Here is a 25,435-nt window from a genome sequence, read left to right on the forward strand (position 1 = left end):
GTTTGAACTTGATCACTTTCTGTAGTTGTCTAGTCTGAGCATGAAGAATTAACAGAACTTCTTCATTTATCTCACTCAGACACTGCTTTTCAAGAATTTTACTTGCTTTTTCAAGTTTCTGTATTTCAAGAACTTGTTGTTTCTCTATTTCTTCTTTCTTTCTTCTCTTCAGAATTTCAATCTCAGAAATAGCATTTGAGAAAGCATTCTTTTTCACATCAACTGAGTGTACTTTGAACTCATTGTTCTTACTCAATGAAAAGTTGGTCAGACTAATTCAATTGAGATATTTATTAAACTCTTTTGAATTGAAAAGTTGGTCAGACTGTTTCAATTAAGAGGTTTCTAAGTCTGTTTTCAATTGAAAAGTTAATCAGACTATTTCAAAAGAAGAATAACAGACTTTTATGTATAAAACACCTGATTTTTTTCACACTAGTTCAGTAACTAGGTTAGATTTTTGAAGAGAATTTAATAAACTAAAATTGATTTTTAAGATAAATTAATAAAATCTTTACAATCTCTTTCTTAAAATATAGTGAGAAAAAGTATGATATTAATTGATAATAAATCAGATAATATGACAGTTTTTAAGAGAAAAACTGACAAAAAATAAATCAATTTTTTGCAGAGAAATTGATTAAAACTATTTAATTTTATTCTAAATTATTCAATTCTTCTCACACAACAAGTGTACAACTCAAATCAGTTAATAAAGAGTGTAAAAAAGAATTAAGTATTAATGAAAGCTCTTCAGTCACTGAAAAAGTAATTCTTATTTAAAAGAATATGAAATTATGATAGAAAATAACTCTGTTTTTAATTCTTTGTAAGAATATTGTATAAAACCCAGAGAAAAATATCTTACTTTTTCAAGAGAAGTAAAAAACTATTTCTAAGATCTTTTTTTTTTTTTTGCATTAACTGCTGCAGAAGAATGAGATAGAAACTGCTAAGATATACACTACTGTATACTCTTTATCAAGACTTTCTCTCTTCAGAGTCTTGATATTATAGAGAATATAAGTCTGTTTCTATATGATAATGTAAATATTATCAGCAGGATGTAGAGAAACTGGTTATTTATATCTCAAAATAGAAGACTTTGTCAATGATTATATCAATATAGAGTTAATTCTCAAATTCAATAGAAATCTAGTATTGCTGTTCTCAATCTCTTGCAGAATCTATTAAATATTGAGGTATTAAAACTAGATTTAATATATCTCACTGTGCAGAGATTAAAGGCTCAGTCAGACCTTGAGATATACTGATTTTATAGTTGTCATGTCTGCTGATTATGTATCAAGTACAGTTACTGAGGTATCTTTTTATACTTTTCTGTCAGGGATGGGCCAGATTGAGAGGGGTGGTACGAGGGTGAGACTTGGCATTGATGTCTAGATACACCAAAGACAGACCGCGGAGGTTGCACTTCAGAAGTGGCTGTTGATTATGTGCTTGATATTATCGCCGAGGTATCTTTTTGGATTTTTCTGCTGGGGATGGGCCAGATTAGGAAGGGCGGAACGAGGGTGGGACTTGTTGTTGGTGTTTTGGAACATCAAAGATGGACAGGGTTTTCGCGGAGGTCGCTTCTCAGATATCTCCACAACTACAGATCGGGGATCTTCCAAAATCGAGAAGATTGGTGTATATGGCTAGGTCTCTTTACCTTACAATTTGTATGGCAATTTGGCCCGGGGTTGTGGTGTGGTAGGGGAGAATGGGGGATAATCCCACACAGGAGTTTCGAACGACGTCTGGTTCATGTTTGGCTGGATAACTCCACCACCACACGGGGTATGCGGTCGGCGATGGGGTCAAAATGCTTGTATGATCGAGGGCTTTTCGATGGATCTATCGGCGGGTTCTTATTCAAAAAATCGAGCGAGTTCGTGGTGGAGCGGTTGTATCTCAAATGACCTGTTGATTATTCAAAATACATACTCCTACTTAAAGAATGAATATTTTGAGCTCTTTTTCAATCTCTTGAAAAATGGATATCATTCTGAATGCTGGAGAGAAGCCACTGGAGTGATTCTTGCAAAACTTAATAGAAAAACTTCAATTTTCAAGTCATATAGAGTAATATCTCTATTGAACTGTCTAGAAAAGGTTTTAAAAAAGATAATAGCTACTCAACTATCTTTTATAAGCTCTGTCAGTAATTCTCTTTTATTCAGTGAATAAATGAGAGATAGAAAACAGTGTTCTGCAATTGACACTGTTCTCTCAGTTGTTCATGATATTCAAATAGCAAAGCATGAAGATCTGGTCTCAACTGCAGTTTTTATTGATATAAAAGAAGCATTTGATCATGTTTCAAAGTCAAAGTTAATTCAGACATTGAAGATGTTAAAACTGCCACTTTCTCTAATAAAATGAGTTAACTGTTTTATATCTAAAAGAATTATACAACTTTTCTTTGATGGAATGAAATAAGACAAGACTGAGATAAAAATAGAAGTACTGCAAGAATCTTCAATCTCACTCATTTTATTTGCAATATACACTGCATATCTATTCAAAAATAGAAATATGAGAATAGTGTGATCTCTGAGTTATATGAATGATATTGATCTAGTCTACAGCTCAAAAACTATCAAAGAGAATTTGAAAGTGATTAAAGAAGCTACAAAGAAAATCTTTGTTAGAGCAGATATCAATCAAATTCAATTTAATATGAATAAAACTGAGTTAATTCATTTCTTTTCTAGATTCAATGAGAAAGAACTATCTCTAACTCTTTTAAATAGAGAGATTAAACCCAGTGTAAATATCAAATGATTAGAAGTATAGTTAAACTCCAAGTTAAATTTTAAATATTACATTTAACAAAGAACTGTCAAGGCAGAAAGACTATTGAACAACATAATCAGACTATCAAATACAGAGAGAGATCTATTCTTTCAGGCTATGAGACAGTTATATATAGCCTGTATTACATCAGTAGCTGATTATGAAGTTCAAGTTTGATGAAATAATCAAGAGAATTTCACTGAACTCTTTCAAAGTCTGTAAAACAGAGTCTTGAGAAGAATTCTGAAAGCATTCAAATCATCTTCTATTAAAGCAATGAAAATTGAAGCTTCAATTCCTTCTTCTGCTATTAGATTTGAAAAGACCTGTATGAACTATGCTCTGAGAGTTATAAAGATGAGCTCAAATCATATAATCAGAGAAAGAGTCTCTTCTTTATTTTCATTAATTAACTCTGAAAATGAACTGAATTGAAATAGATTTCTTGATTGAAATGAAAATAATTCTTCAAAGAAAATGTCTTCTCAACTGTACAGACTATGCTCTCTGATTAAAAATCAATTTTCTTCTTTAAATGTTGAAAAAGTTGATCATGAGAAGTTATCTCTCTGAAGAGAAAAGCTTGAATCTCTTATAGACTTACAAATAAGTGAACTATCTAAAGAGAAAGAATATGAACAGCATTTGAAGAGAATTTTTACAATCAATATAAAAGACTCTATTCTGATTTATTCAGATGACTCAAAAAATGAGAATTTGAATAGATTAGATGCAGGCATTGCTTATACTGAAGATAATATCAATTTTATCTCAGATTTCTGAAATCTAGGCTGTGAATCTGAAGTCTTTGATGCTGAACTATTTGTAATAGTGAAAGCTTTCAAACTCATTGAAATAAAATCTTATAAAAGAGAAAATAGTTTGAAAGAGACATGAATATTCTCTGATAGTCAAGCTGCTTTAAAAAGACTTAGAAATAGTCAGATTTATAATGATCAAATGAATCTTGAACTGATCTTAAACTCTGTTTTGAAAATTCAAAAGAGAAGAATATCAAAGCTGATAATTCATCTACAATGAGTTCCTGCTCATATGAATATTCATGGCAATGAATTGGCTGATTCAGCTGCAAAAAAGAGTGCAGAATTAAGCAGATCTATTCAAAAAATTATGTTCTGATCTTTTATAAAGAGAAAAATAAAAGAATCTTGTTTAGACAAGTGAAATAAAAGCTGGCAGAAACAAAAGAAGAGTATACATTATTCAAGATTTGAAATAAAACTCAAGTGAAAATCTTGTTCAATTAAATGTAAAAAGAAAATATTCTCATCTATAATACAGCTGAAACTAGAACATGACTATTTCAAATCTTATATACAAAGATTTGATGATAGATTTGACTCAATAGAATGCTCATGCTGCAATGTAAATAAGAATTCTGAGCATATTATAATACACTGTGCATTATACAATAGTCTCAGAGTCAGATTGAAAGAGAAGTATGATCTAAATCAATTAAATATGAGATTCTTATTCTCAACTGAGACAGGAATTAAATACTTAATAGACTTTCTATCAGAAACTCAAGCAGCTACAAGAAAATGGCTAAATTCAGAATTATCTGAATATGAAGAGAAGAAAATCAATCAGATATAGTCTGTTAAAACAGCTATATACTATCTTTTAATAATTTGTTTTGTTACAGTCTTTCTTTACTTTATCTTTTTCTTTCAATTCTTTTCTATCTATCTATTTAATGTGTCTATCTTTAAGACTGTGTTCTCTTTTCCTTTGTCATGATATTGTCAAATGATTTCAAAGTATCAGAAGATGTTAAAACACTGCAATTTGTAAACAGTTTTTGTATTCTGAGCTGGAATTTTCTGATTTTGCATATCTAAAATTGATGAATGTATAATAGTTAACTTTACAGATATAGAAAAAACCCTGAGAACTAAAAGTTCTCAGGTAGATGTCATAGTCTCTGACTGCATACATCTATAATTGAAGAATAATAATAATAATAATAATAATAATAATCAAATGACCTGTATAGCAGCTGAGAATCAGTGATTAAGAATGACTGAGAATCAAAGTGTATACATTCAAGAATGAAGTGATTGAAATCTGTGAAGTGTAACAGAATAGTCTATATAATTGATCAGATGCAGCCTGTCATATTAGTTTCTCTTTTTCAGAAGCAGTTCTCATCAGTCAAGAACTGCTGTTTCAGATAACATGAAACTCAGAGTTCAGATCAGTTAATTATAGCTGACTCATTTCATAAGATATTATCAGCTGTGACTGCAGAATCTCTTATCAAGAATATTCTCAATCTCTTACTCAAGCTCATTATCTTCTTCTATAATGTCTGATGACTGTCAGTCAGAAATCAGCTGAGAAGAGAACAGATCAGTGACAGCACAGCAGAGTAAGCTTGTATAAAATATACCATGAATCTTTGATAATATGTTAAGACAGTTATTATTATTATTCTTCAATTATAGATGTATGCAGTCAGAGACTATGACATCTACCTGAGAACTTTTAGTTCTCAGGGTTTTTCCTATATCTGTAAAGTTAACTATTATACATTCATCAATTTCAGATATGCAAAATCAGAAAATTCCAGCTCAGAATACAAAAACTGTTTATAAATTGCAGTGTTTTAACATCATCTCATACTTTGAAATCATTTGACAATATCATGACAAAGGAAAAGAGAACACAGTCTTAAAGATAGACACATTAAATAGATAGACAGAAAGAAATTAAAAGAAAAAGATAAAATAAAGAAAGACTGTAACAAAACAAATTATTAAAAGATAGTATATAGCTGTTTTAACAGACTATATCTGGTTGATTTTCTCCTCTTCATATTCAGATAATTCTGAATTTAGCCATTTTCTTGTAGCTGCTTGAGTTTCTGATAGAAAGTCTATTAAGTATTTAATTCCTGTCTCAGTTGAGAATAAGAATCTCATATTTAATTGATTTAGATCATACTTCTCTTTCAATCTGACTCTGAGACTATTGTATAATGCACAGTGCATTACAATATGCTCAGGATTCTCATTTGTATTGCAGAATGAGCATTCTATTGAGTCAAATCTATCATCAAATCTTTGTATATAAGATTTGAAATAGCCATGTTCTAGTTTCAGCTGTATTATAGATGAGAATATTGTCTTTTTACATTTAATTGAACAAGATTTCCACTTGGGTTTTGTTTCAAATCTTGAATAATGTATACTCTTCTTTTGTTTCTGCCAGCTTTCATTTCACTTATTTAAATAAGATTCTTTTATTTTTCTCTTTATAAAAGATCAGAACATAATTTTTTGAATAGATCTGCTTAATTCTGCACTCTTTTTTGCAGCTGAATCAGTCAATTCATTGTCATGAATATTCATATGAGCAGGAACTTAGTGCAGATGAATTATCAGCTTTAATATTCTTCTCTTTTGAATTTTCAAAATAGAGTTTAAGATCAGTTCAAGATTCATTTGATCATTATAAATCTGACTATTTCTAAGTCTCTTTAAAGCAGCTTGACTATCAGAGAATATTCATACCTCTTTCAAATAATTTCCTCTTTTATAAGATTTCATTTCAATGAGTTTGAAAGCTTTCACTATTGCAAATAGTTCAGCATCAAAGACTTCATATTCAGAGCCTAGATTCCAGAAGTCTGAGATAAAATTGATATTATCTTCAGTATAAGCAATGCCTGCACCTAATCTATTCAAGTTCTCATTTTTTAAGTCATCTGAATAAATCAGAATAGAGTCTTTTATATTGATTATAGAAATTCTCTTCAAATGCTGTTCACATTCTTTCTCTTTTAATAGTTCACTTATTTATAAGTCTATAAGAGATTCAAGCTTTTCTCTCCAGAGAGATAACTTCTCATGATCAACTTTTTCAACATTTAAAGAAGAAAATTGATTTTTAATCAGAGAGCATAGTCTGTACAGTTGAGAAGGCATTTTCTTTGAAGAATTATTTTCATTTCAATCAAGAAATCTATTTCAATCCAGTTCATTTCCAGAGTTAATTAATGAAAATGAAGAAGAGACTCTTTCTCTGATTATATAATTTGAGCTCATCTTTACAACTCTCAGAGCATAGTTCATACAGGCCTTTTCAAATCTAATAGCAGGAGAAGGAATTGAAGCTTCAATTTTCATTACTTTAATAGAAGATGATTTGAATGCTCTCAGAATTCTTCTCAAGGCTCTGTTTTGCAGACTTTGAAAGAGTTCAGTGAAATTCTCTTGATTATTTCATCAAACTTGAACTTCATAATCAGCTACAGATGTAATACAGGCTATATATAACTGTCTCATAGCCTGGAAGGATAGATCTCTCTCTGTATTTAATAGTCTGATTATGTTATTCAATAGTCTTTCTGCCTTGACAGTTCTTTGTTGAATGTGATATTTAAAATTCAACTTGAAGTTTAATCATACTTCTAATCATTTGATATTTACACTGGGTTTAATCTCTCTATTTAAAAGAATTAGAGATAGTTCTTTCTCATTGAATCTTGAAAAGAAGTGAATTAACTCAGTTTTATTCATATCAAATTGAATTTGATTGATATCTGCTCTAACAAAGATTTCCTTTGCAGCTTCTTCAATTACTTTCAAATTCTCTTTGATAGTTTTTGAGCTGTAGACTAGACTAATATCATTCACATAACTCAGAGATTGCACTATTCTCATATTTCTATTTTTAAATAGATATGCAGTGTATATTGCAAATAAAATGAGTGAGATTGAAGATCTCTGTGATACTCTCACTTTTATCTCAGTCTTGTCTTGTTTCATTCCATCAAAGAAGAGTTGTATACTTCTTTTAGATATAAAACAGTTAACTCATTTTATTAGAGAAAGTGACAGTTTTAATATCTTCAATGTCTGAATTAACCTTGACTTTGAAACATGATCAAATGCTTCTTTTATATCAATAAAAACTGCAGTTGAGACCAGACTCTCATGCTTTGCTATTTAAATATCATGAACAACTGAGAGAACAGTGTCAATTGCAGAACACTGTTTTCTATCTCTCATTTATTCACTGAATAAAAGAGAATCATCTATAGAGCTTATAAAAGATAGTTAAGTAGCTATTATCTTTTCTAAAACCTTTTCTAGGTAGTTCAATAGAGATATTACTCTATATGACTTAGGAATTGAAGTTTTTCTATTAGGTTTTGCAAGAATCACTCCAGTGGCTTCTCTCCAGCATTCAGAATGATATTCATTTTTCAAGAGATTGAAAAAGAGCTCAAAATATTCATTCTTTAAGTAGGAATATGTATTCTGAATAATCAAGTGATTAATTGAATCAGGATCTGCAGCAGTTTTAACAGAACTTGAGAAGATAACTGACTCTAATTCATCTTGTGTAAGATCAGGCCATTCCCAGTCATTTTCATCAATGTAGTTGAGAAGTGATATATTCTCTTCCTCTGAATCTGAATCTGAATCTGGTGAGTTCTGAAAGAGAATTCTCATGAAAGCTTGACATTTTTTCTCAAAAGAGTTTGCTGTATATAATTCATTCTGAAACTCATATTCTAAGGCTGGAAGTTTTGCTACACTTCTTGTTTTAGTATAGTTAAAAGCTTTAAAAACTTCCTTTTCTTATGCTTCTTCAAGAAATTTATTCCAGCAGTCTGTTTTAGCTCTTTTAATATCTGAAAAATATTCATTTCTGACAGCTTTGAACTCTTCATCAGATATTACATCATTCTTTCAATCTCTTCTAGCAGTAGCTAATTCTTTCCTTTTAGATGAGATATTCTCATTTCATCAAGATTTTGAAAACTCAGAAGATTTTCTCTTTGAAATATTATCTCTAACACTTGTTAGAATAATAGATGTAATAAGCTTCACTCTATTCTTAAGCATTTCATTTGAGACATCTTGACCAGAATTTCAATATAGCTCATTCTGTCTTTCAGATTTTAACAGTTTTATGCTTTTTTCAACTGCTTTTCAATCAGCTTTTTCAAAGTTATACTGATTAGAGAGAAGAGGATTTTCACTCATTTGTTTTTCACTCAGTTCAATATCAAATTGAATAATCTCATGATCTGATCCTGATGTCTCATTTGAATCAATAAACCAGTTTATAAGTCTTCTTTTCATTAGATTTTGTGACATGAAGATTAGATCTATAATAGACTTCTATTTCATGCCTTTTCTAAAGAATGTTTGTTGATCAGACTTATTAACCAAATCTATTGAATGCTCAAAGGTTCATTCAATCAGATTATCAGCTCTCACTGCTCTCTTGCATTCTGAATTTCATCAGAGATGATGTGTATTGAAGTCTTCTGCAATTATAGAGTTTCTTGATGAAGTTATGTTCAGAAATCCTCTATCAATTGTTCAGATATTGTTATATTCCTTCAATGACTTTTCATTATAGATATTTATGAGCTGTATAGTATCAAACTCATTTTCTTTATCTATAATGTCACTCACCAGAATATCAGGGTCAGACATGATATCAAATCTTAGATTAAATTGATATCTTGATCTCTTTCTTTCATAGATCACTACTCTTGACTTTATCTCAGACTTTTGAGATAAAAAGCAGTAGTAGCTTGAATGAGAAATGACATATTTTTGCTCAGCATCAAAATTCGGCTCCTGAAGCAGTATAAAATCAACTTTTTATTCAAATGCAATTTGAAGACAAGAATAAATACAATTTGAGTTTCTATTCACATTATTTTGAATAAATGTGATTTTTGAAGAGTTTTTAAACTTTTTTTATTGTTTTTGTTGTATATTCATACTAAGGAAGTAGAGTAGAATCTAATCACTATCATCAGATAGTAAATTATAACTGTTCTGAAAAGTAGAAATCTCAACTGCTTGCATTATATCTAGTTTATTATCAGAGTCATTTCTCAATTCTCTAATCTTAACAGAAGTTTGAGAATTCAAATTCTGTTTACATTTAGCTGGAGAATTGAAGTTTGAAGACTTAGACAGTTGAGAGTTTCTTCTTTTTGAGCTTGCAGTTGTGAGTTTACTGGCTTGACTATTCTCTTCAGTTCTAGATTTACTCTGAGCTTCATCTTTTCTCCAGTTCTTTTGAGTTCTTGAAGCAAACATACATTCTTTTGAGCTAGATGCATGTTTTTCTTTGCAATTAGAGCATTTAAGCAGAGTGTGTTGATATATTTCATCTCTTTTTGAGCATGTTTCACATTTATGCTCACTAGTTTTGTGATCTCTGGCACAGAATGCACATTTTGAGTCTCTGAAACAGGAGATTGTAAAGTGTTCATATCTTTGACAGTTTGAACACTGTGTTTGAGCTTTGAGATTCATTCTTGAGTCTTTGTATTCATGAACTCTCATTTTCAAACCTGCTACTCTTACTTCAGAGATCTTTGACTGTTCTATTATCTTTGTATATACTAGAACAGAGGCATTTCTTCTGCTTTGTCTGAACTCAATTGAATTTAGTCATACAGACTCCTTTCTCAGTTGAATAGAGTTGTATTCTTCTAATTCATTTTTGAGAAGTAGCATTCCTTCTTCACAGTCAAAAATTTCAACTGAAATATCATGAAGAATGAATTTGTCCCACTTTTCATCTCTCTCAGATAGAATTATTGTATTTAACAAAGATTCTACTGCTGATTTCCAGAGATTCTCATTCTGAATAAGGAATTCAGCACTGAATTCAGGCATTGTAGTCAGAATGATGGAGTTTTCAAAGAAGAATGACTTAATTAAAGCTATAACTGGTTTTTGAACTTTAATATCAGTCATTAACTGAGAAAAGAACTGCTGATTGATTTCATTTCTAATTCTGAAAATAAGGTTTGAGTTTAGCTTATTTCTCTGCAATATGTCCTGATTTGAGACTTTGAGAATAAGTCTTCTATTTCTGAAGATTTGAAGATTTTTCTCTTTTTGCATTTTTTTCTCTACTCTTCTATCACTAGAAGTATGAGCAGTATTCTTCTCAGTTTTCTCAGAATTTTGAGCAGGTTTTGAGATAGCAGATTTAGAGACAGCAGGTTTAGAGATAGCAGATTCAGCTGCTTGAGCATATGTTTTCTTCTGATTTAAAGAAGAAGAAGAAGAAGAAGTAGAAAAGAAAGAAGAGTAAACAGAAGAGTCAGTGATTGTATTAGAAATTTTCAAAGTTTTTTGAACTGTGTTTGAAATTCCAAGTTTGAACTTGATCACTTTCTGTAGTTGTCTAGCCTGAGCATGAAGAATTAACAGAACTTCTTCATTTATCTCACTCAGACACTGCTTTCTAAGAATTTTACTTGCTTTTTCAAGTTCCTGTATTTCAAGAACTTGTTATTTCTCTATTTCTTCTTTCTTTCTTCTCTTCAGAATTTCAATCTCAGGAATAGCATTTGAGAAAGCATCTTTTTCCACATCAACTGAGTGTACTTTTGAACTCATTGTTCTTACTCAATAAAAAGTTAGTCAGACTAATTCAATTGAGATATTTATTAAACTCTTTTGAATTGAAAAGTTGATCAGACTGTTTTAATTAAGAGGTTTCTAAGTCTGTTTTCAATTGAAAAGTTAATCAGACTATTTCAAAAGAAGAATAGCAGACTTTTGTGTATAAAACACCTGATTTTTTTCACACTAGTTCAGTAACTAGATTAGATTTTTGAAGAGAATCTAATAAACTAAAATTGATTTTTAAGATAAATCAATAAAATCTTTACAATCTCTTTCTTGGGATACAGTGAGGAAAAGTGTGATATCAATTGATAGTAAATCAGATGATATGACAGTTTTTGAGAGAAAAACTGACAAAAAATAAATCAATTTTTTGCAGAGAAATTGATTAAAACTATTCAATTTTATTCTAAATTATTCAATTCTCCTCACACAACAAGTGTGCAACTCAAATCAGTTAATAAAGAGTGTAAAAAAGAATTAAGTATTAATGAAAGCTCTTCAGTCACTGAAAAAGTAATTCTTACTTAAAAGAATATGAAATTATGACAGAAAACAACTCTGTTTTTAATTCTTTATAAGAATATTGTGTAAAACCCAGAGAAAAACACCTTACTTTTTCAAGAGAAGTAAAAAACTATTTCTAAGATCTTTTTTTTTTTGCATTAACTGCTGCAGAAGAATGAGATAGAAACTGCTAAGATATACACTACTGTATACTCTCTATCAAGACTTTCTCTCTTCAGAGTCTTGATATTATAGAGAATATAAGTCTGTTTCTATATGATAATGTAAATATTGCCAGCGGGATGTAGAGGAACTGGTTATTTATATCTCAAAATAGAAGACTTTGTCAATGATTATATCAATATAGAGTTAATTCTCAAATTCAATAGAAACCTAGTGTTGCTGTTCTCAATCCCTTGCAGAATCTATTGAATATTGAGGTATTAAAACTAGATTTAATATATCTCACTGTGCAGGGATCAAAGGCTCAGTCAGACCTTGGGGTATACTGATTTTATAGTTGTTGATGTGCTGTTGACTCGTTGTCCATTGATTATGTGCTTGATATTATCGCTGAGGTATCTTTTTGTATTTTTCTGCCGGGGATGGGCCAGATTGGGAAGGGCGGTACGAGGGTGGGACTTGGCGTTGGTGTTTTGGAACATCAAAGATGGACAGGGTTTTCGCGGAGGTCGCTCCTCAGATATCTCCACAACTACAGATCGGGGATCTTCCAAAATCGAGAAGATTGGTGCATACGGCTAGGTCTCTTCACCTTACAATTTGTATGGCAATTTGGCCCGGGGTTGTGGTGTGGTAGGGGAGAATGGGGGATAATCCCACGCAGGAGTTCCGAACGACGTCTGGTTCACATTTGGCTGGATAACTCCACCACCACACGGGATATGCGGTCGGCGATGGGGTCAGAATGCTCGTATGATCGAGGGCTTTTCGATGGATCTATCGGCGGGTTCTTATTCGAAAAATCGAGCGAGTTCGTGGTGGAGCGGTTTTTGATGTTAAGACAGTAGTTGTGACTATCTAGAACTTCTATCACTTTATACCTGATATGACAGTAATCTAGTGTATGAGATAAATGTGTGATTTGTATATTCTTAAGATTTAATTATATCAGATCTTCTATCTTATATTGTTCTGTGAAGTCTCAGTGAATATTAATTCAGTTCTCTTAATCTTGTTTCACAGTTATCATGAAGACCTCTGCTTAATCACAGATATCTCAGAGCTTTATTACTATATTATCAGTAATCTGAATCAAACTGCAGAGATTCAGTGTAAACTGTATAATCTCTAGAAGCTTTAACACTTTCATGTAATATCTGTATATAAGAAAGAACAGACTTATATCTGTTGAAATAGCATCTCAACTGTTAATAGTGATCTCTGTGTGTAGAAGAAGATTATATCAATTATCTTATAAGTAATTACAGAACTTATAAAGATAATTCTTTATAGTCTGAATTATTTATTCTGATGCATTATCAGTCTCAGAGTGATAGACAGTTAACAGACAGTATATAATCTTAAGAACTTGATAGATTCTAGTTCAGAGAGTACTTACAAACTGACAGCTCTGATTTAATACTATGAATCTCAGTAATTTATACATCTGATAGAACAGGCTCTATAGAAAAGTTTCAGTAACTTGTTCAGTATTTATCTTATCACAAGATTTCAATATTATATCTTTACTTAATTAATTCATGATGATCAGAATGTTTCTACAACTCTTACTCTTAGATAGATTAATAGTAAAGTTAATTACTATATCTTATCAGATTCTATCAGAAATATTAAGTGATTTCAGTAGATCTTTTCTACAGTTCTTTTATAAGATAATGAAAGAACAGTAGTTACAGTTTCAGACAAAGTATCTGATACTGTTTAATATCTCAGATTAATAGAACTCTTAGAAGATCATTCTATACAGTTATTCACAGTCTGAATAATCAGTTATATATAAATTATACATCTCTTGCATTATCTGAGTGTGTAAGAGTTCAGAGTGAGAGACTCAGTATCATTCACAGAATTATAGAGTGTTATTATCATTAATTAAATATTCTGAGATGTCAGTTCTTACATGTAATTCTGAGAGAAATTAGAATGCTTCTTATCATACTGCTTCAGTGAGTACTTGAAGAAGTTCATTAGTTTAAGCTGCTGTATGTCATAGCTTATCTAATATAGATTCAGAAGAAGTTGAGATATCAGTGACAGTTCTAGTCAGAGAAGCATGTATAGTGCTGTGAGCTGTTTCATCTTGATTAACTAGTATCTTCAGATTCAAGAGTCAGTGCTTTTAATTCATTCAGTGAGTATCTGTTACATCAGATAATATATTCTGCTCTTATTATAAGAGAGCATCTGTCATTGAGTTCTGACTGTCAGAACAGTAGTGTATTATAAAATAAAAGCAGCTTAAGAACTCAGATCATTGTATCTGTTATTCAGTAAGTTTATAAGTAGTGATAAAGTATTTGAGATTCTTATAATCTGTGACTATCTCAAATTCAGAGATACTTCAGAGTTCAGAGTCCCATTCTTCTAAACAGTGTATAATTGTGAGAAGTTTCTTATTATAGATCTCATAATTGCATTCAGTGAGACTCAGTTTCTTAAATATGAAAATATATGATTGTAGAACATCTTCATTATTATATTATAATATCACTTCTTCTATCACATAGTCAGAGAAATCAGCTTCAATAACTGTCTCATGATCAGAATCAAATATTATTAGAAGAGAGATATTAATGAACATTTTCTTTATCTGTGTAAATGCAGCTTCAGTGTCTGCTGATCATTGAAATACTGAGTCTTTCTTAGTAAGATCTGTAAGTGATCTTACAATATCTGAGAAGTTTCATATAAATCACTGATAGAAGTTAGTAAATTCAATGAAGCTTTATACATCTTTTACAGTACACAGAGCTTTTCATTCAAGAATAGCAGAGACTTTCTCAGAATTCATTCAAATTCCCTTGTCAGCTTCTATAATAAAACTCAGATACTTGATACTCTTGACTTTAAAATCATACTTATCAATATCTATCAGTAGTTCTACTTCTCATAGTCATTATAATATCTTTCACACATATTCTTGATATTCTTTTCTGAATTCATTGATGAAGATGAGAATGTCATCTAGATAAGCAGATGCAAACTCATCAAGAAAATCTCAGAGTGCTCAGTTGATATACTTCTGAAATGTACTAAGAGTATTAGTCAGTTCAAAGAGTGTGACTGTAAGAGGTTTATGCTAAATAGATTGATATTATATTGATAGATCTTATATAACAAAGATAAAAATGTTAGAGAAGAAAAGAAAGAGAAAGTGTGAGAATTGATGATTGAGATGAATATTTATACGCATATGTAATGGTGTACGCAGTGGAGCTTCGGGGTGGAAGAATATACACACGTTCATAGTGACTGAGGATCAGTGATTGAGAATGACTGAGAATTGAAGTGTATATATTTGAGAATGAAGTGATTGAAATCTGTGAAGTGTAATGAAATAGTTTATATGATTGATTAAGTGCAGCCTGTCACATTAGTCTTCTCTTTTCAAAAGCAGTTCTCATCAGTCAAGAGCTGCTGTTTTAGATAATGTGAAACTCAGAGTTCAGATCAGTTGATTATAGCTAACTCATTTCATAAGATATTATCAGCTGCAGCCGCAGAGTCTCTCATTGAGAATATTCTTAATCTCTCACTCAAGCTCATTATCTTCTTCTATGATACCTGATAACTGTCAGTCAGAAGTCAGTTAAGAAGAGAACAGATCAGTGACAGTGTGACAGAGTAAGCTTGTGTAAAATACATCATGAATCTCTGATAATATGTCAAGACAGTAGTTATAACTATCTAGAACTTCTATCACTTTATACTTGATATGACAGTAATCTAGTGTATGAGATGAATGTGTGATTTATATATTCTTAAGATTCAATCATATCAGATCTTCTATCTTATATTATTTGACAGAATCTCAGTGAACATTGATTTGATTCTCTTGATCTTGTTTCACAGTTGTTATAAAGACCTCTACTCAATCTCAGATATTTTGAAGCTTTATTACTATATTATCAGTGATCTGAATTAGACTGTGAGAGTTCAGTGTGAACTGTGTAATCTCTAGAAGATTCAACACTTTCATATAATATTCATGTATAAGAAAGAATGAGCTTATATCTGTTGAAACAGTATCTTGATCATTGATAGCAATCTCTGTATATAGAAGAAGATTATATCAATCATCTTATAAGTGATTACAGAACTTACAGAGATAATTCTTCACAGTCTGAATTATTCATTCTGATATATCATCAGTCTCAGAGTGATAGACAGTTGATAGATAGTATATAATCTTGAGAACTTGACAGATTCTTGTTTAGAGAGTACTCATGAATGAACAGTCTTAATCTGATACTATAGATCTCAGTAATTCATATATCTGATAGAATAGACTTTATAGAAAAGCTTCAGTAACTTGTTCAGTATTCATCTTATTACAAGATTTCAATATTATATCTTTACTCAGTTAATTTATAATAATCAGAATGTTTCTACAATTGTTACTCTTAGATAGATTAATAGCAAAGCCAATTACTACATCTTATCAGATTCTATCAGAGATATTAAGAGATTTTAATAGATCTTTTCTACAGTTCTTTCATAAGATAATAAAAGAATAGTAATTGCAGTTTTAGATGAAGCATCTGATGCTGTTTAATATCTCAGATCAGTAGAACTTTCAGAAGATCATTCTATACAGTTATTTACAGTCTGAATGACTGATTATATATAAATCATGCATCTCTTGCATTATTCAAGTGTGTAAGAGTTCAGAGTGAGAGACTCAGTATCATTCACAGAATTATAGAGTATTATTATCATCAATTGAATATTCTGAGATATCAGTTCTTATATGTAGTTCTGAGGAAAATCAGAGAACTTCTTAATATACTGCTTCAGTGAGAGTCTGAAGAAGTTCATTCATCTGAGCTGCTGTATATCACAGTTCATTCAGTGTAGAGAAAGTAAAGATATCAATAGCAGTTCTAACTGAAGAAGTATGTATAGTGTTATAAACTGTTCTATCTTAATCAACTAGTATCTTCAGATTTAAGAGTCAGTGCTCTTAATTCATTCAGTGAGTATCTGTTACATCAGATAATATATCTTACTCTCATTATAAGAGAGCATCTATCATCAAGTTCTGACTGCTAGAACAGTAGTATATTGTAAAATAAAAGCAGCTTAAGAACTCAGATTATCATATCTATCATTCAGTAAGTTTACAGATAGTTATAAAGTATTTGAGATTCTTATAATCTATGACTATCTCAAATTCAGAGACACTTTGAAGTTCAGAGTTCTATTCTTCTAAACAGTGTACAATTGTAAGAAGTTTCTTATCATAGATCTTATAATTGCATTCAGTGAGACTCAGTTTCTTAGATATAAAGATATATAATTATAGAACATCTTTATTATTATATTATAATATCACTTCTTCTATTATATAGTCAGAGAAATCAGCTTTAATAACTATCTTATAATCAGAATCAAATATTATCAGCAGAGAAGTATTAATGAACATCTTCTTCATCTGTATAAATACAGCTTCAGTGTCTATTAATCATTGAAATACTGAGTCTTTCTTAGTAAGATCTGTAAGTGATCTCATGATATCTGAGAAGTTTTATATAAATCACTGATAGAAGTTAGCAAATCTGATGAAGCTTTATACATTCTTCACAGTACATAGAGCTTCTCATTCAAGAATGGCAGAGACTTTCTCAGAATTCATTTGAATTCCCTTATCAGCTTCTATAATAAAACTCAGATACTTGATACTCTTGACTTTAAAATCACACTTATCAATATCTATCAGTAGTTCTACTTCTTATAGTCATTATAATATCTTTTACACATATTCTTGATATTCTTTTCTGAATTCATTAGTGAAGATGAGAATGTCATCTAAATAAGCAGATATAAACTTATTAAGAAAATCTTGAAGTACTCAGTTGATATACTTCTGAAATGTACTGAGAGTGTTAGCTAGTTTAAAGAGTGTGACTATTCATTCAAAGAGATTATAACATGTTCAGAATGCTGTAAGTCATTCATCTTCTTTAGTGATACAAATCTTATGAAACATGATGATAATATCTAGTTTTATAAATCATTGAGCTCACCTGATCTGTGCTAGGATTTTATTGATAAGAGATAAGAGATATTGATCTTTCTTTATCAATCTGTTCAGACCTTGATAATTTACACAGAATCAGAGTTCTTTATCTGATTTCTTTGCAAAGAGAATAGAGGCTGCAGTGAAAGAGTTGCTAATGTATATGAATTCTTTATTTAACAGATTATTGAGTGTCTTTTGAAGAAGAAGAAGTTCATCTCAGAACATATTATAAAGAGAGTCTTATAATAATTTGAGATTCTTATCATTCTTTTTCTCTAACTTGATACTGTGATTCACTTCAGAATCTTGTAAGAGAGATATATTTATAATATTATCTTATCAGAAGATATCTAGATATTCATGATATTATTAAGAAAGTTTTGTATGAGAATCTGTTATTATAATACAGAATAACTTTTCTAGAGTCTTTTTGATATCAGTCAGACTGATGAAATAGATTGATATATAATTCTACTATCAGTGAATTTATTAATAACTCTATCAGTGATTTTAATAATGACTTCTTTTTCAGAGTATTTTGTACACATTGACAGAGATCTGTGTCAGATTCATAATCTTATAAATGTCATCTTTATGAACTCTATCATTATTAGAGAATATCAAGCTTCTGTTTTAAGTATTTAATAAGATGTCTTATTCAGATAGTCAGACAAGTTCTAATATAAAATTATAATCAAGATTATTAACTTTGTATGTGTAGACATCTTCATATTAATGTTCTCTCACATCTATGATCAGCTTCATTATATAATGAGTATAAACATCTTTCAGATCATCAAATTCTGTGAGAAGTTGAGATTTAGATAAAGAAATACACTGAAGATTATAATATCTTACAACTGAAGATTTTATCATTGCATAGTAATATAGACTGCTGTCTATCATAATCTTCATATTATACATGTTATTAATCACAGTAGATACAAGAATTGCATTTATTATTATTTTCTCTTTAAATTGTTATTATCTGATCTCTTCAAGCTTCTGTTTACAAATTTGAACAGAAACTAATCTTTTCTCTGTTTCACTGAAACATTCTCATAGTTATTCTCTGAATCTTTCTCTAATATAATGTGATTGACATGGACAGGTGCTGATCTTTCTCTCAAGTGTGAAGATATATAGATTGATCAGCAGTTGAAAGCAATGTGTTCTGATCAGTTACAGTTGATATACACTTTATATTGATGTTGATCAGTGACTTCTTCAGAAGTGATCTCAGAGACTCAGAAGCCTGTTTGAATAGCAGAGACTCTTGCTTATATATAGATATTTAAGTCTACTCAATTCATAACATCTGTATTATTGTTATTTCTCAGTGTGAGTGTATGAGTTACTGAGATATAATATCTTCTGTCACTGTTCTGTATATTCTTAAGCTTGATAAGACAGTCATTCATTGTCTGAAGCTGTGTGCAGAAGTCTTCATAAGTCTGGTCTTCATCTATATTTATAAGAGTCTGTAAGAGTTCAAAAGTTAATATCTTCTTGAGCATGCTAATCTTCATTTAATTCTCTCAAGATTGATCATCTGCTTCTAGAATCTTGATATTGAAGTCAGGAATGAATGTTGTAAGAGAAGTGTTTCTCTGTTAAGTACTCTGTAATCAATCTAATGCTTTCTGTTGTATGACAGTGTCTCAGAACAGAATATCAAGATATTTTATAATATTGTCAGATATTCATAACACTGGTTTACATGCTTTTATTTATGAATGAAACTTCTGTTTTACATGATCTTTCAATTATTCATTAATATATTAATCTTGATTAATTAATAAATTAATGATATCTTCATCTACACTCAGTTTTGTAAGCATTTTCATTCTTCATAATGAGTAGAGAGTGAGATTGAAAGTATTGAAATATGTGAAAGTATCTAAGTGTTCTTTCAGCACTTTTGTATTCAGTTCTGTAGATGTTGAAATCACATGAGTTAATTATTAAATCTCTTCATATTAAAGTTGTTGAGTTGCATGCATGTCTGCTATCTATTACTGTTATAATTTCAATATTACTCAGAGTCACTGTGATATCATATCTATACTCATGTTCAAGAGTTTCATATTCTTGTTAGATATGATTATATCAATTATTGAATATGTAATTATATTCTTATATATCTGAGTGTCAGAACTCTCAGATCTTTCACTGATATTCTCTTATAAAATCTTATTCTCTTCATAAGATCTTGTTACAAGGCCAGAGTGACTGATGAGTAAGCTTCTATCTGAGAACTCAGTGTCTGCTTAACTGTGTTTTCTCTTTCTTATATATTGTTACATGTTTGAATATCTCTCAATGAATAATTGTTTCTGATGAGAAGATGATGCATGAATAATTATTTTCTAATAAGAAGATAATAAATGTTTTTACAGTATAAGAGGCCTATACTGAATAGATTAATATTATATTGATAGGTCTTATAGAATAAAGGTAAAAACATTGAAGAAGAAAAGAAAGAGAAAGTGTGAGAATCAGTGATTGAGTTGAATATTTATACATGTATGTGATGGTGTACGCGGTGAAGCTTCAGAGTGGAAGAATATACACGCGTTTGTAGTGGCTGAGGATCAGCAATTGAGAATGACTGAGAATCAGAGCATACACATTCATGGCGGCTGAGGATTGGTGATTGAGAATGGCTGAGAATCGGAGTGTACACATTCAAGAATGAAGTGGTTGAAATCTGTGAAGTGTAACGGAATAGTCTATATAATTGATCAGGCGCAGCCCGCCACACTTATAATAGTTCAGAGTTCTTATTATTCTTTTTCTCTAACTTGATACTATGATTCACTTCAGAATCTTGTAAGAAGAATATATTTATAATATTATCTTATCAGAAGACATCTAGATATTCATGATATTATTGAGAGAGTTTTGTATGAGAATCTGTTATTATAACACAGAATAACTTTTCTAGAGTCTTTTTAATATCAGTCAGACTGATAAAATAGATTGATATATAATTCTACTATTAATAAACTTGTTAGTGACTCTGTCAGTGATTTTGATGATGACTTCTTTTTCAGAGTATTTTATACATGTTGACAGAGATCTGTATCAGGTTCATAATCTTGTGAATATCATCTTCATGAACTCTATCATTGTTAGAGAATATCAAGCTTCTGTTTCAAGTATTCAATAAGATGCCTTGTTCAGATAGTCAGACAAGTTCTAATATAAGATTATAATCAAGATTATCAACTTCATATGTATAGACATCTTTATATTAATATTCTCTCACATCTATAGTCAGCTTCATTATATAATAGATACAAATGTTCTTTGAATCATCAAATTCTGTAAGAAGTCAGGGTTTTGATAGAGAAATATACTGAAGATTATGATATCTTATAACTGAAGATTTTATCATTGCATAGTGACATAGATCACTGTCTATCATAGCTTTCATATTATACATGTTATCAATCATAGTAGATATAAGAATTGTATTTATTATCATCTTCTCTTTAAATTATTGTTATCTGATCTCTTCAAGCTTCTGTTTGTGAATTTGAACAGAAGCTAATCTTTTCTCTGTTTCACTGAGACATTTTCATAGTTATCTTTCAAATCTTTCTTCACTGCAATATGGTTGATGTGAACAGACACTGATCTTTCTCTCAAGTGTGAAGACATATAAATTAATTAGCAGTTGAAAGCAATGTGTTCTGATTGATTACAGTTGATACACACTTCACATTGACATCAATCAGCAACTTCTTCAGAAGTGATCCCAGGAACTTAGAAGTCTGTTCAAACAGCAGAAACTCTTACTTATGCATAGACATTTGAATCTATTCAGTTCATGACATCTGCATCATTACTGTTACTTCTCTTTAATATAAGTGTATGAGTGACTGAGATGTAATATCTTCTGTCACTGTTCTGTATACTCTTGAGCTTGATAAGATAGTCATTCAATGTTCAGAGCTGTGTACAGAAGTCTTTATAAGTCTGGTCTTCATCTACACTTATAAGAGTCTGTAAGAGTTTGAAAGTCAATGTCTTCTTGAGCATGCTAATCTTTATTCAATTCTCTCAAGATTGATTATCTGCTTCTAGAATCTTGATATTGAAGTTAGAGATGAATATTGTAAGAGAAGTGTTTCTCTGTCAGATACTCTGTAATCAATCTAATACTTTCTATTGCATGACAGTATCTCAGAACAGAATATCAAGATGTTTCATAATATTATCAGACATTCTCAATGCTGATTCATATGCTTTTATTCATGAATGAAACTTCTGTTTCATGTGATTCTTTAATCATTCATTGATATATCAATCTTGATTGATTAATGAACTGATGAAATCTTCATCTACACTCAGTTTTGTGAGCATTTTCATCCTTTATGATGAGTAGAGAGTGAGATTAAAAGTATTAAAATATACAGAAGTATCTAAGTATTCTTTCAGTGCTTTTATATTCAATTCTGTAGATGTTAGAATCACATAAGTTAATTATTAAATCTCTTTATATTGAAGTTGTTGAGTTGCATGCATATCAGCTATTTATTATTATTATAATTTCAACATTACTCAGAGTCACTGTGATATTATGTCTATACTTGTGTTCAAGAGTTTCATATTATCATTAGACATGATTATATCAATTATCAGATATGTGATATCTGTGAAAGTGTAATTGTATTCTCATATATCTGAGTGTCAGAACTCTCAGATCTTTCACTGATATTCTTTTATAAGATCTTATTCTCTTTATAAGATCTTGTTATGAGGTCAGAGTGACTGATGAGCAAGCTTCTATTTAAGAACTCAGTGTTCACTTAACTGTTTGACTGTTTCTCTATTTCTTATGTGTTGTTACATGCTCAGATATCTCTTGATAAGTAATTATTTCTAATGAGAAGACAATGCATAAATAATTATTTTCTAATAAGAAGATAATGAACATTTTTATAGTGTAAGAGATCTACACTGAATAGATTGATATTATATTAATAGGTCTTATTTAACAAAGATAAAAATGTTAGAGAAGAAAAGAAAGAGAAAGTGCAAGAATTAGCAATTAAGATGAATATTTATATGTGTATATAATGATGTACACAGTGAAGCTTCAGAGTGGAAGAATATACACATGTTCATAGTGACTGAGAATTGATGATTGAGAATGGCTGAGAATCAGAGTGTACATGTTTAAGAATGAAGTGATTGAAATCTGTGAAGTGTAATAGAATAGTCTATATAATTGATCAGATACAGCTCATCACAGAAAACACTCTAAGATTTATTCACTTTCTCTTATACATGTGTTGACAGCTGTAAGAATTCAATATCTCTTATTATATAATGCAATACAGATTTTAATAACACAGGTCTTAGAAGATTCTTAATCTCTTAGATTAAAGATATTATTATATTAAATCTGAGCTGTATAGATTAATATCTGAATTGTTTCAATACCTTCTGTAGATTACTAACTACTTATTCTCAGATTCAGTGATTATAATAGAATTAGTTACAATAGATTCATTAAATTCAATAATTGAATTCAGTGAATCTGTGAGTAGAATAGATGAAGAGAATGATAGAACAGAGAATGAAGAACTTACAGTAATAAAGAATAAGTGAATGAGCAGATCAAATATAAATTATAAAAAAGACGAAATAAAGAGTGAATAAAGCTATATAGAATATAGATTAGCAGAGATCTATAAAAAGAAAAGAAATATAACTTAGTTATCTGTTGACTTTGATATTATTATTATTATTATTATTATTCTTTCATTATACTTATATGCAAGCGGAGCTTATGATGAGTTCTTGCGTGATGTTAAATACAGGTTAAGTGTTGATTATACAGAAGGAAATACAGATGTTGAGATCATATCAAGATAATAAGAACATAGAAAAATACAAAGAAGTGACAATTAGATACATGTGATAATAACTTCTCAGCTCAGAAACATAGAGTGATTCATTGAAGTGATTTATACACCTCTGTATTTATTAGAAACCTGAGGTGCTTGAGTTTCAGATTTAATGTATTCCCTGCGGGTTTCGAACCCACGCGCCTTGATTTCCCACGCCAAGGCGCTATCAGATGGCCGCATTAATCATTCAGCTACTGAGGCATTGACTTTGATATCTTGTATAATCAATCTCATACATCTGCATGCTTCTGCTTACTTCATTATCAGGCTAGTGAAATCTGGAATAATCAAAGAGTTATTTAAACAGAAGATCTTGATATGTTTTAATCTGTGAAACTGTAACATATGTGAGATCAGTCTGGAATTCAGTCTCAGAAATATCAAGAATAGCTCAATCAAGTGATAATTCTTGAGATTTATAAACAGTAATGATATATACAACTGTAATAGAAAACTGCATGCAGCTGTAGACTTGATTAACATGAGAAAAGTCATAACAGCTGCAGAAGATAGATACAAGTTTAAGACTCTTTCATTTCAAATAAGCAGGGCTGTTATATTTGTTAAAATTGATTAGCAGTGTAAATGAAGAATCTTGACAGAGATTCTTCACATCTGAACTTTATACAATATTATGAAGAGTCTCAAGAGTACTGTTAATAAAACTGCAGTCTGTTTAAATATTCTGTAGAAGCATGATTCAGCAGCTGATAAAGAGAGAAAGATTCTGATGAAGATTATCAGTCTTATCAGAATCTAACTGAGAAGTGTCTATATCAACATTTGTGATCTGAATATTAATAACAGGTTGTTTACAGCTTTAAATAGCATTATTATTATAGACATGAACATGACACTTCTTTGTATAAATGTGAATTACATTCTCAAAGATCAGAACTTCATGAGGAATAAGAGTCTGCACACACTTTGAAAGAAACTCTCAATTATTCAGAGTTAACTGATCAAGATGAAGATTTTTCAAGATCTCACAGAACTGACAGCTGATAGCATCTTCACTCACTTATTATCAAATCACAGTAAGTTGAATGATTTTACTAAAAGTCAAGTAGATTTGACAGCTCTGAATGTCTTCTTTATAATCAATACACTCAGTATGATAGAGTGAGGTTTGAAAAACAGATGAGAGCTGATAGAAATCTTCACTGAGAATGACACTGAGATCATTAAAATGAGTATTCTTGTGAGAGAATATATAATAACAGATCTGATCAATTTATGAAAGTTGCTGTAAACTAATCATTGACTTTTCATCAATTAACAGATAGTGAACATCCTTAAAAAGGGCCTGCAAAGATTGAAGATTTTGAGGATTGAGCAGTTTATATGACATGTTCTTGTATATGAGGAGCCGAAATAATGCATGCAAGGTTCAAGTATTAATGAAGTGAGCAGCTACATCAGTTGATATGACTTGAATGATTGAGATTAAGAGATCTTGAGCCTCTGCAAGATTTTGAAGAGTTGTAGATAAAATCATAATCAGATAAGTTTTATCAGTGTCATCTTCATATCTAGAGGGGGTCCCCCCGGAC

General features: G+C 30.3%; 1 protein-coding gene across 1 annotated transcript; it reads left to right on the top strand.

Moving 5' to 3' along the window:
• Window positions 1–12,294: 12,294 nt before the first annotated feature.
• On the top strand, window positions 12,295–12,763 carry BDBG_16464 (uncharacterized protein; the record flags this gene model as incomplete). Its single annotated transcript, XM_031724407.1, has 1 exon — window positions 12,295–12,763. The coding sequence occupies exon 1, from the start codon at window positions 12,338–12,340 to the stop codon at window positions 12,761–12,763; it is 426 nt and encodes a 141-aa protein (XP_031576669.1). The 5' UTR covers window positions 12,295–12,337.
• Between the last annotated feature and the right edge of the window lie 12,672 nt (window positions 12,764–25,435).

The sequence above is a fragment of the Blastomyces gilchristii genome, assembly GCF_000003855.2.
Source record: "Blastomyces gilchristii SLH14081 genomic scaffold supercont1.3, whole genome shotgun sequence".
Classification (NCBI taxonomy): domain Eukaryota; kingdom Fungi; phylum Ascomycota; class Eurotiomycetes; order Onygenales; family Ajellomycetaceae; genus Blastomyces; species Blastomyces gilchristii.